Here is a 15,089-nt window from a genome sequence, read left to right on the forward strand (position 1 = left end):
AGTGATTTATTTAGAATTCAAGGCACACTTAACCAGCATGGCTACCACAGCATTCTGCAGTGATACTCCATCCCATCTGGCTTGCACTTAGTGTGAATATCATTTGTTTTTCAACGGGACAATGACCAACACACATCCAGGATGTGTAAGGGCTATTTGACCAAGAAGGAGAGTGATGGAGTGCTGCATCAGATGACCTGTCCTTCACAATGCCCGACCTAAACCCAATTGAGATGGTTTGGGATGAGTTGGACCGCAGAGTGAAGGAAAAGCAGCCAACAAGTGCTCGACATATGTGGAAACTCCTTCAAGACTGTTGGAAAAGCATTCCAGGCGAAGCTGGTTGAGAGAATGCCAAGAGTGTGCAAAGCTGTCATCAAGACAACGGGTGGCTACTTTGAAGAATCTCAAATATCAAATACATTTTGATTTGTTTAACACCTTGTTGGTTACTACATGATTCCATATTAGTTATTTCATAGTTTTGATGTCTTCACTATTATTCTACAATGTAAAAATAAAGAAAAGCCCTTGAATGAGTAGGTGTGATCCTGTTGATTGCATGTTGATTAGTTTCAGTGCTATCTGGGTTGTTAATTGGATTCACCTGGAAGTTCTTGATTTATAGTTTATTTGTATTGTCCATTTTAATTATTTGTGTACTTGTTTGACATTTTACTACACAGTGTTAGGATATAGTAGCATGAGCTTTCGCTATAACAGCTGCTAAACTGTGTAAGAGACCAATACACTTTTTTTTTATTTAACTAGATGTTTTATTTCTGAAAGAGATGGCTTATTATTGTATAAATGTCTCGTGCAAAATGATCTTTATCCACTCATGTAAAGACAGGGAGTGAAACTTTCTCCTGGTGTTCCATAACTTAATCGTATAGACCTGAACTCGACAGATATTATGGCTGAAGTTCCATATGCGACCACGTATCAGTGTGACACTGTTTACCTTCCGCAAAAATGGAACCGTAGTATACTAGCCATCAGTGGGTGAATGTTGTGTTTATATTACTTAAAAATACAAAGATATAAATATCAAATATGTTAAGTAAAGTACACATTAAGTAATGTAGGAATTATATCTCAAACCTTCCTACTTTTCGATTTTTATCGTCAGAAGTTGTATAGAAACCAAGTAATGTGTACCCATGTTTTCTGTCGGACGATGCAGACTAAAGGACCGAGTTGCTGTGGGAGGAAAAGATGGCGCTGCCCATGTTAAGAGGGTGCTACCGTAGCAGGCCGCCTTCAGTACTGATTCGTTTCTTGAAACCTGATCACGTTGTGCAGCCCCAGTCCAACAAGACTACTCGCCTGGCTCCAACTTTGTCCGTTGGTGTCGTTTCCACAGTCCGATCTTACATCTCTGATCGAGGTGGAGGTAAACAAAACCAGAAGGTGGTTGTGGTTGGCATCCCCAATCCTTTCATATGGTTTCGAACCCGAATATACTATTTTTTGATTCGGGTTTATTTTGACAAGGAATTCAAAATCGAAGAATTCACAGAGGGATCTAAACAGGTAGGTAGGCTACAGTCCGTGGAATAAGTGGTCTCTAGCTAGTTAGACCAGAAATACTTCATTTCTTAAGTATGCTTGACTAATACCACAGCTTACCAAGAGAAACAACGTGGGCGTTACTGCAAGCTAAGTTTTGTACACAATCCAGTTCTTGTGAAATGTTTGACTGTTTCCCCTTCTAATCATGAACAGTTGAACTGGTTCCTTAGTGCATCTTACCTAATTGTTACGTTGTGTTATAGCTAAAATATAATATGTTGTTGCAGGCATTCTCCCATGTTTCAAGACTGTTGTCAGGGAGTCAATTTGAGTCTCTTGAAGGTCTGGTTGCTAAAGACGTGAGTATTATATTCTCAGACATTTTTGCACAAGTCATTTCAGTGTAGAATTGATAGGAGAGCTGCTAGTGGGTTGGGGGTGACAGCCAGCCCTAGCGGTTTAGAACATTGTAACCAAAAAGTTGCTGGTTCAAATCCTTGAGCTGACTAGGTCAAAAATATGCCAATGTGCCCTTGTGCAAAGCACTTAACCCTGATTGCTTCTGTAAGTCATTCTCGATACTAGCGTCTGTTAAATTAGGGGTTCCTAAGTTTTTTCACTCAAGCCCCCCCTTCCAGCATTGGGGAACATCTTCTCCCCATGTCAGTTTCTATGGGCACAACCACTCTTCATGACACAAACTGTTCACACCCCTCTGTTTTTTTTTCTTTCTTGCAATTCTATACATTTTGCCATGTCTAATGTGTATTCATGTGATATTTGAGTGACTCAAACATTACAACATAATCTATGGGCTAAATGTCGCTGACATGGGCTAGTTCATCTAGTAATTTCTTACAAGTTATAAATGTCTCTTTTAAGGCAGGGTTTCCCAAACTCAGGGCCGAGTTTGGAAAACCCTGCTCTAAAGTGTGCAACGACTGACATGACGAGAGGAAAACTGACGATGCACTACCCAATTTTGAAATTGCACCTTGTGCAACTATTACAACTTTCAGGGGTAGGTTGTTAGCCGGACTGCCGAACTACTGTGCTAAATAACTAAAATATAAATGTATACCACGTTATCTGCAGGCATTAGGCCCTTTCTCATATTTCCTCTCTGCATTTTCTCCCTCACAGCTGATTGCAAAACTGGAAGAGAAATGTGCTCTGCTCCCTCCCAGCCACCTGCAAGCGCTTTCTGCTGATCCGGAAGACTTGATGTACACAACACCAGGGGATGTTGGCATCTGTTATGATGATGATGGTAAGAGCCAGGTTATGTCTACACAGCAAAAAACAACACACTAAACCACCTACTCCTTTACTATGACTGATCATTTCTGATGTCAACAGTCAGTAATATGTTAACTAAATGTGGGTGGATTCCAATAAAATGATGTATTTCCTTCTGTATAGACTTCGATTGCATATCTGTAAGAATGGAATAAGTGATTGGATTAGTAAGCACTGTGCCATTACATTTCAGATTGACAAATTGGAGCTCATCAAGGGAAGGAAATTAGTTATCACAGTAGTCTCATTCACCAGAGCCTGTATGCCTGGTGTGCAATAAATGCATTTGCCATAAGAACTGAATGACCTGGCATAGGAGTTTTTAGGGCTGGCACTGTTACCGTGTAACTGACGTTTATGGATGAAAACTGTCCTGAAAATAAAATTATCCCCCCCTTCACCTTTATTTAACCAGGTAGGCAAGTTGAGAACAAGTTCTCATTTACAATTGTGACCTGGCCAAGATAAAGCAAAGCAGTTCGACACATACAATAACACAGAGTTACACATGGAGTAAAACAAACATACAGTCAATAATATAGTAGAAAAATAAGTCTATATACAATGTGAGCAAGTGAGGTGAGAAGGGAGGTAAAGGTAAAAAAAAAGGCCATGGTGGCGAAGTAAATACAAAAAAACAAGTAAAACACTGGAATGGTTGATTTGTAATGGAAGAATGTGCAAAGTAGAGATAGAAATAATGGGGTGCAAAGGAGCAAAATAAATAAATACAGTAGGGAAAGAGGTAGTTGTTTGGGCTAAATTATAGATGGGCTATGTACAGGTGCAGTAATCTGTGAGCTGCTCTGACAGCTGGTGCTTAAAGCTAGCGAGGGAGATAAGTGTTTCCAGTTTCAGATATTTTTGTAGTTCGTTCCAGTCATTGGCAGCAGAGAACTGGAAGGAGAGGCGGCCAAAGGAAGAATTGGTTTTGGGGGTGACCAGAGAGATATACCTGCTGGGTCGCGTGCTACAGGTGGGTGCTGCTATGGTGACCAGCGAACTGAGATAAGGGGGGACTTTACCTAGCAGGGTCTTGTAGATGACCTGGAGCCAGTGGGTTTGGCGACGAGTATGAAGCGAGGGCCAGCCAACGAGAGCGTACAGGTCGCAGTGGTGGGTAGTATGTGGGGCTTTGGTGACAAAACAGATGGCACTGTGATAGACTGCATCCAATTTATTGAGTAGGGTATTGGAGGCTATTTTGTAAATGACATCTCATAAGTCGAGGATCTGTAGGATGGTCAGTTTTACAAGGGTATGTTTGGCAGCATGAGTGAAGGATGCTTTGTTGCGAAATAGGAAGCCAATTCTAGATTTAACTTTGGATTGGAGATGTTTGATGTGAGTCTGGAAGGACAGTTTGCAGTCTAACCAGACACCTAGGTATTTGTAGTTGTCCACATATTCTAACTCAGAGCCGTCCAGAGTAGTGATGTTGGACAGGCGGGCAGGTGCAGGCAGCGATCGGTTGAAGAGCATGCATTTAGTTTTACTTGTATTTAAGAGCAATTGGAGGCCACGGAAGGAGAGTTGTATGGCATTGAAGCTCGCCTGGAGGGTTGTTAACACAGTGTCCAAAGAAGGGCCAGAAGTATACCGAATGAGGTCGTCTGCGTAGAGATGGATCAGAGACTCACCTGCAGCAAGAGCGACATCATTGATGTATACAGAGAAAAGAGTCGGTCCAAGAATTGAACCCTGTGGCACCCCCATAGAGACTGCCAGAGGCCCAGACAACAGACCCTCCGATTTGACACACTGAACTCTATCGGAGAACTAGTTGGTGAGGCAATCATTTGAGAAACCAAGGCTGTCGAGTCTGCCGATGAGGATGTGGTGATTGACAGAGTCGAAAGCCTTGGCCAGGTCAATGAATACTGTTTCTTATCGAGCGCACTGTTTCTTATCGATGGCGGTTAAGATATTGTTTAGGACCTTGAGCGTGGCCGAGGTGCACCCATGACCAGCTCTGAAACCAGATTGCATAGCGGAGAAGGTATGGTGGGATTCGAAATGGTCGGTAATCTGTTTGTTGACTTGGCTTTCGAAGACCTTAGAAAGGCAGGGTAGGATAGATATAGGTCTGTAGCAGTTTGGGTCAAGAGTGTCCCCCCCCCCCCCCTTTGAAGAGGGGGATGACCGCAGCTGCTTTCCAATCTTTGGGAATCTCAGACGACACGAGAGGTTTGACAGGCTAGTAATAGGGGTGGCAACAATTTAGGCAGTTCATTTTAGAAAGAAAGGCTTCAGATTGTCTAGCCCGGTTGATTTGTAGGGGTCCAGATTTTGCAGCTCTTTCAGAACATCAGCTGACTGGATTTGGGAGAAGGAGAAATGGGGAAGGCTTGAACGAGTTGCTGTGGGGGGTGCAGTGCTGTTGACCCGGGTAGGGGTAGCAAAGTGGAAAGCATGGCCAGCCGTAGAAAAATGCTTATTGAAATTCTCAATTATAGTGGATTTATCGGTGGTGACTGTTTCCTATCTTCAGTGCAGTGGGCAGCTGGGAGGTGGTGTTCTAATTCTCCATGGACTTTACAGTGTCTCAGAACTTTTTTGAGTTCGTGTTGCAGGAAGCAAATTTCTGCTTGAAAAGGCTAGCCTTGGCTTTTCTAACTGCCTGTGTATATTGGTTTCTAGCGTCCCTGAAAAGTTGCATATCACGGGGGCTGTTCGATGCTAATGCAGAACGCCATAGGATGTTTTTGTGTTGGTTAAGGGCAGTCAGGTTTGGAGAGAACCAAGGGCTATATCTGTTCCTGGTTCAAAATTTCTTGAATGGGGCATGCTTATTTAAGATGGTGAGGAAGGCATTTAAAAAAAATAACCAGGCATTCTCTTCTGATGGGATGAGATCAATATCCTTCCAGGATACCCCGGCCAGGTCGATTAGAAAGGCCTGCTCGCTGAAGTGTTTCAGGGAGCGTTTGACAGTGATGAGTGGAGGTCGTTTGACCGCTGACCCAGTACAGATGCAGGCAATGAAGCAGTGATCGCTGAGATCTTGGTTGAAAACAGCAGAGGTGTATTTAGAGGGCAAGTTGGTTAGGATGATATCTATGAGGGTGCCCGTGTTTACGACTTTGGGGTGGTACCTGGTAAGTTCATTAATCATTTGTGTGAGATTGAGGGCATCAAGCTTAGATTGTAGGATGGCTGGGGTGTTAAGCATGTTCCAGTTTAGGTCGCCTTCAGAGCTCGTGCTTCTAGATAGATGGGGGGCAATCAGTTCACATATGGTGTCCAGAGCACAGCTGGCGGCAGAGGGTGGTCTATTGCAGGCGGCAACGGTGAGAGACTTGTTTTTAGAGAGGTGGATTTTTAAAGTAGAAGTTCAAATTGTTTGGGTACAGACCTGGATAGTAGGACAGAACTCTGCAGGCTATCTTTGCAGTAGATTGCAACACCGACCCCTTTGGCCGTTCTATCTTGTCTGAAAATGTTGTAGTTTGGGATGAACATTGGTGGTCTTCAAAAGCAAGGATTCAGACACGGCTAGAACATCCGGATTGGCAGAGTGTGCTAAAGCAGTGAATAAAACAAACTTAGGGAGGAGGCTTCTGTTAACATGCATGAAACCAAGGCTTTTATGGTTATAGAAGTCATCAAAAGAGAGCGCCTGGGGAATAGGAGTGGAGCTAGCATTGCGAACCGCAGGTGGGAATTTTGATCTGGGTACATGTACATTGAACAACACAGCAGATTTTCAGCAAGCTTTGTTATTTCTGTATAACAAAAAAATAAACGACGAAGTTGGCTCTTTTACACTGGGGTCAATGGGAAAGAATGTTGTTTTCTCCAATTTGTAGGCGTGGTCGAGGGGAATTTGTTATTATTGCGTAAATATTGACTCGGAGTATGGCTGCCTGGTGTTGATGCAATGATTTTCATGGTAATGTAAATATTCATTCAAATTATGTTAACATGGCTCATGCAATGACATTTATTTTTTGTAAGGTCAGGTAAGTTGAATCAACAAATAACAGCATATTGATGGGTACACTTCCTGCTTTTACATCTTGATTTTAACCGTCATCCAAAATTCTATGACTGTCACAGCCCTACTGTAGGCGTTTTGTTGTTCTTACAAAAACATTTCTCTCTATTCTTTCAGGGCGGAAGTTTGTCAGTATTCTGATGAGGTACTGGTATCTAACAAGTGCCCGGTTGCCTGAGGAATCATTGGAGGGAACACGCATCTTTCAGGTGGCCATAGGTGGTGAGGGTGAGCCAGAGACTAAGAGATTGCTCACAGCGAACTATGAGTGAGTTTGTTTTTTTTTAGTTATTGTTGCTAAAGTACAATGTTCACAGTTGATTTAATGGTCTGCAGTTGGAAGTGGCTGTGATAAAGCAATTCAAGTATCTCTCTGACAAATAGAAAGCATTAAGTCTGCAAACAGTCTCTCAGGGATGAGCCACTCTTAGATCCTAGATCTGTTCCCAAGGAAACAACTACCTGCAGTAACCTCCTTTGCATGACTGTCAAGTGTCTCACGTGCTTAATGTTTACACTTCCTGTTTAACAACCCTTTTATCCATCATGGCTTTTTGCAGATTCCAAAGGGAGTTTACTAAGGGGGTGCCGCCGGACTGGACCATCACCAGGATAGAGCACTCCAAACTGCTGGATTAAACTGGGATTGTGAATGGAGATTATAGGGGGAGATGGAGAGTAGTAGAGAGACATAGAATGGAAGACCATCCTTCTTCCTGACCCTACAAGAATATCCCCCTAACTGCTAAAATCTTGAGATGCTCCTCAGGAGCAAAATAGCTCTCAAACTCGAGAGCAGAAAATATATGGGGAATATTCAGGGCAAACTTTCTATCTGCCAGAAATCACATACTATCCACTGTAGAAAAGGAGCAAAAGTCAAACATGTCTGTTCATAATTGTACTACTATACGGAAGTCTGTGTAAGACCAGGTTGCTGAGTTTTTTTTGCCCTTGTCTCAGGAAGCACCGCAACCAGTGATCAAAACTAGGCTTTGTCAGTTCTGCCTCTAAGGCCTGAGATTCATTATTTTGTTTAATGGGGAGGGTAGACAAGGGGCATACAGACGGTGTGAAAATGAGCTCTGTATTGAGATTCACCATATTGAGATTCGGTCTTCGATCTGCTGCTGTCCACGCTTTGGTGTCTTCAAGTAGAGTGTGCACACAGACTGAAGAAAATATCACACTTTCTGTTTAGGTTTCAGATGTAAACAAAAAAAAATGATAATTCAAGCATGCCCTGAGCAAACTTTTCTCAAACCTCCTTGTACTCTTGCTTTCACACACTCAATAGTTATGTAGAGAGGATGAATTCCAACTATGCCATAAAAATTACTATTGCTACTGTTTCCACTTCTTGAGATGTGCTCTGTCACCAGAATAGTCCATCTGAAAATAAGTGATAACCAATTACTGTTGGTGACTGAAAGTATACAGTTGAAGTCGGAAGTTTACATACATTTAGGTTGGAGTCATTAAAAACTTGTGTTTCAACCACTCCACACATTTCTTGTTAACAAACTATAGTTTTGGCAAGTCGGTCAGGACATCTACTCTGTGCATGACACAAGTTTTCCAACAGTTGTTTACAGACAGATTATTTCACTTATAATTCACTGTATCGTAATTCCCGTGGGTCAGAAGTTTACATACACTAAGTTGACTGTCTTTAAACAGCTTGGAAAATTCCAGAAAAGGATGTCATGGCTTTAGAAGCTTCTGATAGGCTAATTGACATCATCTTAGTCAATTGGAGGGGTACCTGTGGATGTATTTAAAGGCCTACCTTCAAACTCAGTGCCTCTTTGCTTGACATCATGGGAAAATCAAAAGAAATCAGCCAAGACCTCAGACATTTTTTTTTGTAGACCTCCACAGGTCTGGTTCATCCTTGGGAGCAATTTCCAAACGCCTGAAGGTACCACGTTCATCTGCACAAACAATAGTACTCAAGTATAAACACCATGGGACCACGTAGCCGTCATACCGCTCAGGAAGGAGACGCGTTCTGTCTCCTAGAGATGAACGTACTTTGGTGCGAAAAGTGCAAACCACAGCAAAGGACCTTGTGAAGATGCTGGAGGAAACCGGTACAAAGGTATCTATATCCACAGTAAAATTTGTCCTATATCAACATAACCTGAAAGGCCGCTCAGCAAGAAAGAAGCCACTGCTCCAAAGCTGCCATAAAAAAGCCAGACTACAGTTTGCAACTGCACATGGGGACAAAGATTGTACTTTTTGGAGAAACGTCCTCTGGTCTGATGAAAAACAAAATAGAACAACTCCTGGACAGTCTGTGGTGGAGCGAGACATGGTGTTGCTCAACTGCTGACACACTCCAGCCACATGAGGTCTAGCATTGTCTTGCATTAGGAGGAACCCAGGGCCAACCGCACCAGCATATGGTCTCACAAGGTGTCTGAGGATCTCATCTCGGTACCTAATGGCAGTCAGGCTACCTCTGGCGAGCACATGGAGAGCTGTGCGGCCCCCCAAAGAAATGCCACCCCACACCATGACTGACCCACCGCCAAACCGGTCATGCTGGAGGATGTTGCAGGCAGCAGAACGTTCTCCACGGCGTCTCCAGACTCTGTCACGTCTGTCACATGTGCTCAGTGTGAACCTGCGTTCATCTGTGAAGAGCACAGGGCGCCAGTGGCGAATTTGACAATCTTGGTGTTCTCTGGCAAATGCCAAACGTCCTGCACGGTGTTGGGCTGTAAGCACAACCCCCACCTGTGGACATCGGGCCCTCATACCACCCTCATGGAGTCTGTTTTCTGACATTTTGCAGGGCTCTGGCAGTGCTCCTCCTTGCACAAAGGCGGAGGTAGCGGTCCTGCTGCTGGGTTGTTGCCCTCCTAACATCAGCCAGGAAGCATAGGAACTGAGAAGTGGTCTGTGGTTATCACCTGCAGAACCACTCCTTTATTGGGGGTGTCTTGCTAATTGCCTATAATTTCCACCTGTTGTCTATTCCATTTGCACAACAGCATGTGAAATGTATTGTCAATCAGTGTTGCTTCCTAAGTGGACGGTTTGATTTCACAGAAGTGTGATTGACTTGGAGTTACATTGTGTTGTTTAAGTGTTCCCTTTATTTTTTTTGAGCAGTGTAAATAAACTGAACGTTTTAACAGATTGCTTAGTTGAAATTGAAAGGCTAATTTATTCAACATAAATTGCGAGGCAATGTCGATGTAATACGTTGTCTATTTTTTAAATGGTCTGCTGGAATAACATTGAGAATGGAGTCATATTTAAATAACTGAATCAAAGCAGAGACAGTTACCTACATCGAATGAATTCTAATAATAGCGGATAGGTAATTGCGATAGACCTATGCCCTTCGAAATGCGTATTGTTTTATTCTTATGGATTGACTGATGTGTTAATTACTTTTAATGTCTTGGACATTTCATAAGTGTGAAGCCGAAAGAGAAGAGAAAGTTGTCAAGTTTTTTCCAACCTTACGATAGAGGTAAGTGCTGAACGTCGTTGAGAATGGGTTATAATTTTTTCCCAGGGGTAAGAATAGATGAGTTAGTTGTGCTCACTGTAAGGGATTCAGTTGGATATTTCCAGTAGAGGTCTGAATAGTTGAATCGGAAACGTTCTGTGATAATTTGTGATTACTGTTGCTGGGGCCTTTCAAAACAGGTGCGTATACAGTTGAAGTCGTAAGTTTACATACATTTAGCTTGGAGACATTACAACTTTTTTTCAACCACTCCACAAATTTCTTGTTAACAAACTATAGTTTTGACAAGTCGGTCAGGACATCTACTTTGTGCATGACACAAGTCATTTTTCTAACAATTGTTTACAGACAGATTATTTAATTTATTCACTGTATCACAATTCCAGTGGGTCAGAAGTTTACATACACTAAATTGACTGTGCCTTTAAACAGCTTGGAAAATTCCAGAAAATGATGTCATGGCTTTATAAGCTTCTGATAGGCAAATTGACATCATTTGAGTCAATTGGAGGTGTACCTGTGGACGTATTTCAAGGCTTACCTTCAAACTCAGTGCCTCTTTGCTTGACATCGTGGGAAAATCAAAAGAAAACAACAAAGACCTCAGAACAAAAATTGTAAACCTCCACGTCTGGTTCATCATTGGGAGCCATTTCCAAACGCCTGAAGGTGCCACGTTCATCTGTACAAACAAGAGTACCAAGTAAAAACACCATGGGACCATGCAGCCATCAAAACCCTCAGGAAGGAGACACGTTCGGTCTCCTAGAGATGAACGTACTGTGGCGTGAAAAGTGCAAATCAATCCCAGAACAACATCAAAGGACCTTGTGAAGATGCTGGAGGAAACGGGTACAAAAGTATTTATATCCACAGTAAAACGAGTCCTGTATCAACATAACCTGAAAGGCCCCTTGAGCAAGGAAGAAGCCACTGCTCCAAAACTGCCATAAAAAAAGCCAGACTACGGTTTGGGTTCCTCAATTGTGCCCAAAATTGATTTATACTTGTCTGAAATTGTTTATTTTGGGGTATCAGGTTGATTGTAGAGGACTACGCACTACATACAATTATAGTACTTTAGATTAAGAATGCATTAAGATAGTGATCTGTATTATAATTGTGATAACAAAGCTAATAGTAGAATTATAGGATAATTACACTGGATGTTAATAGAAATGTACATTCTGCCAATGTTGATGTGTGTTAAGTTGAGGGTTTTTGACTTTGAGTGATAGGACTAATTTGAATCATTGAGCAATGTCATTCTAAATTTTGGTTGGATAATTAATTAAGTTTTGATTATGATTTGGAAACTGAATTATTTTTTTAAATTAAGGATTGATTTGAGTTTAGTATGTTAATAACTATATGAGTGAAGCAATTAATGTATTATGAATGGATTATTTTGATTGCTAGTATGAACTAAAGATGTTCACACTATTTTCAGCATGCCCTGGTGAATGGAGAGGGTGAACTCTGATCCGGAGAGTGAAATTGTTCAGATTAGGAACTATAGGCATTGCCTTATATACAGTGGAATCATGAGGCTTGTCTTGGGTCATGTTCATTAGGCACCAACAGAATATATTTTACTTAAACCAGAAGTCTACCTGGATTTGTCCAACAAGATATGTTAATTTTAGTTTCTTGGATGGAAATAGTTATTTCCACCATGCTGATCCATTGGACTGTGCTAGATAACTAAATGTATTTTTTACTCATCATTTCATGCACTGCATTATGCATTAAATATTTGCTTTTCACTGTCTATGAAGATATAGCTTTGAATCTCATAAACTGTATGCATTTTTTGTTTTTCTTCATGGGTTTGTGCAGGTGACTGTGTATCATCACCTCCCCATACAAATTGTTAGAATGCTTAGAATATGTGTTGGAAGTTGAAATAGGAGACCGTTCTAAGTTTCTTGGGAGGAGGCTGATGCAATGAGTTATTGCTTTTATGCTTCTTCTGTGCTTTATGTATGCATTTTCTACGTGATTAACTGTTCTTAAATGTTGTCATTTTTCTTTTAAATTGAGAAAATTCTCAAAATGTGGATTATGGTAGAAATTACAAGATTATGTTATAATGCTGTTATTGCATCAAATGGTTGTTTTATTAAGCAACATAATAAGGGGTTGTTAGAATGCTCATCTGTGTGTGTTCTACTGAGGACAGGCCTCTGGAAGATTTACGATGTCTTTGGGTGATACTGCATTCCAGAGCATGAGTTAATGTTTCTGTACTGGCGTACCAGGGGGAGATGGCTCCAGTATGGAGTTGGGGGGTCAGACACTGGTCTCTACACAATGAGAACTGTTTTTAAGGCAGATACTGTCTGCTGGACTTACTAGATTTACACATCTAGTTTTTCTGTATCTATGTCAAGTAATGCAAGAGGAAAAAATGGCACAGCAGCCATTTTGGGAGTGGGTGTGGATGACCACACACCATAGCAGTCATCTTTCATACAAATCTTAACCTTGTGACCCATTCCGTACATCTGTTGTGTGTCATGTAGACTGAAGGAGGATGGGCTTTGCTATAAAATGCTGTGGCTCAAACCAGCTCGTTGAGTTGTCAGTGGGGGTGATCACCAGCTCCATTACTGGAGTAATTATATAATACAATTGCACCACCTAAGTGGGCCGAGCCATAGGTGGAGCGGGGTCTACATCCCTCGCCAGAGCAGCCACCGCGGAGGAATGCCCACCCAGACCCTCCCCTATAGGTTCAGGTTTTGCGGCCGGAGTCCGCACCTTTGGGGGGTGGCGGGTACTGTCACGCCCTGACCGTAGAGAGCGTTTTATGTCTAGATTTTGGTTTGGTCAGGGTGTGATTTGGGTGGGCAGGCTATGTTCTATGATTTTCTATTTCTATGTGTTTGGCCGGGTGTGGTTCTCAATCAGAGGCAGCTGTCTATCGTTGTCTCTGATTGAGAACCATACTTAGGTACCCTTTTCCCCCACCTGTTTTGTGGGAAGTTAACTTTGACTTTGTTCAGGGCACATAGCCCAAAGCTTCACGGTTTGGTTTTGTTCTTTGTATTGTCTGCGTCATTTTTAATAAAGAGAAAATGTATGCTGCACCTTGGTCCAGTTCTTCAGCCAGCCGTGACAGGTTTCATGGAAAACAAGGACATTTGTAAGTGACCCCAAACTTTTGAACGGTAGTGTATATATACACTTTTTTTTTTATTTCATTGTAGGAAATAAAAGACTGTTAAACCACAGGAAATCAGCTCCAAGCGATTTTTAATTTAAGAAATATGTTCCCAAGTATCCCCACGCATAATAGAGAGACGTGATTGTATACAAATGTAAGCAAGGTTTGAAATGACTATGTTTTATGCAAACATTATACTGTATCTGTTTGGGCTTCCTGCAGTCAATTTGCAGTCTACAAAAGATTTGTAATTGTGTTTTGCCCCCCTGACCATCCGCTCAAGAACAAATCGACCCGCGGCTGAATCTGGTTGATGATCCCTTGTTTAGAACGTTTTCTCACCACCAAACATGGTCGAGAGAGGAAGTCCAGTTGTGGGAGAGGATGGAGCAAGGTGAAACTGGGCCAACATTCTGCTAATTTTCTCATCGATAAAACATCTGATCTCAATAAAAAATTTTGTTCCCAAAACTACAATCTGTTACGAACACAGTGCAACTTTATAGACTTGATGCTTTGCCAGAGTTTTAAAGAATAGCGTTGTTTGGGACTGCAAGGTTGAATTGAGTTTGTCCACACACAGCAACTGGGGGAAAGGTACAGGACGGCAGGCAGGCTCAGGGTCAAGTCGGCCAGAGGTCAGCAATCCAGAGGCGGGGCAAAGGTACAGGACGGCAGGCAGGCTCAGGGGCATGCAGAGTGGTCAGGCGGGTGGGTACAGGGTCAGGACAGGCAAGGGTCAAAAACTAGGAGGACGAGTAAAGAGAGACTGGGGAAAAGCAGGAGCTGACACGAAATGCTGGTTCGCTTGACATACAAAATGAACTGGCAACAGACAAATAGAGAACACATAAATACACAGGATAATGGGGAAGATGGGCAGACACCTGGAGGTCGGTGGAGACAATCATAAAGACAGGTAAAACAGATCAGGGTGTGACAGTTCCCTAATAATTAAATATGCAAATATATGCTACAACATGCCAATAGGATCTTGCTAGCTCGTGCTGGGCTTTGCCCACCTCCTTGCTTGTTCTGCCCACTATGTTTAATTTCCTCCCACTGAATCGAAGAATGAAAGATGGCGGAAGCAGAGGTTGAAGTGAATTCTGAATACCATGGAGGTAGAATCAAGGAGAATTTGAGTTTTGTCCCAAAAAATGGAAAACTGAGCAAAGTAGTGTACAGTGATGACAAGGATCCTTCGTATCTAGTAGGAGTACGGTATGTTAATGAGGAGCAGCTGAGCAGAGTACCAATCTTGAAGAAACCATTTGAGTTATCCAAACTGGGGGAGAGTGTGCTGTGATGATCACGAGAGGCAGGTTGTTTAGATTTTTTTGTGCTTTTTTGGAAAGAACATGCGTTGTGTCTTAACCGATTTGATAAGTTTGAAGTGTCGTGTGTGTTTATTTGAAACAGGGCACCCCTCAAGGGGGTTATACTTGGTCTTGTGGGAAGTCAATTTCAAAGAGATAAAAAATATTCCTGGAGTGATTGAAGCACGCCGGATGAATTGTGTGGTGAATAGTGAAAAAGTGAATCTGTTCTTTTGTGTTTTGATATGGAGTCTCTCCCTACTCAAGTGCAGTTAGGGTTCATTATCTATAGAGTCAGAG

The 15,089-nt window shown here is 42.1% G+C and overlaps 1 protein-coding gene and 1 long non-coding RNA gene across 2 annotated transcripts in view; one reads left to right on the forward strand and one right to left on the reverse strand.

Annotated features, from left to right (window-relative positions):
* LOC149984610 (uncharacterized) overlaps positions 1 to 15,089 on the reverse strand; it is a 755,830-nt gene that overhangs the window by 116,687 nt on the left and 624,054 nt on the right. The gene's annotated exons all lie outside the window — the stretch shown is intronic.
* On the forward strand, positions 951 to 8,163 carry LOC110519991 (m-AAA protease-interacting protein 1, mitochondrial). Its single transcript, XM_021596931.3, has 5 exons — positions 951 to 1,536; positions 1,803 to 1,874; positions 2,659 to 2,785; positions 6,929 to 7,079; positions 7,372 to 8,163. The coding sequence occupies exons 1-5, from the start codon at positions 1,219 to 1,221 to the stop codon at positions 7,448 to 7,450; spliced, it is 747 nt and encodes a 248-aa protein (XP_021452606.2). The 5' UTR covers positions 951 to 1,218; the 3' UTR covers positions 7,451 to 8,163.

Source organism: Oncorhynchus mykiss, chromosome 3, assembly GCF_057628025.1.
Source record: "Oncorhynchus mykiss isolate SJ-2025 chromosome 3, ASM5762802v1, whole genome shotgun sequence".
NCBI lineage: Eukaryota > Metazoa > Chordata > Actinopteri > Salmoniformes > Salmonidae > Oncorhynchus > Oncorhynchus mykiss.

What these genes read in the sequence shown, in the direction of transcription:
- LOC110519991 (XM_021596931.3), top strand. Translation starts at nt 1,219, where the DNA reads ATGGCGCTGCCCATGTTAAGAGGGTGCTACCGTAGCAGGCCGCCTTCA. An exon ending in AAGGTCTGGTTGCTAAAGAC is followed by an intron (nt 1,875 to 2,658) that starts GTGAGTATTATA and finishes TCTCCCTCACAG; the next exon opens with CTGATTGCAAAACTGGAAGA. An exon ending in CATCTGTTATGATGATGATG is followed by an intron (nt 2,786 to 6,928) that starts GTAAGAGCCAGG and finishes CTATTCTTTCAG; the next exon opens with GGCGGAAGTTTGTCAGTATT.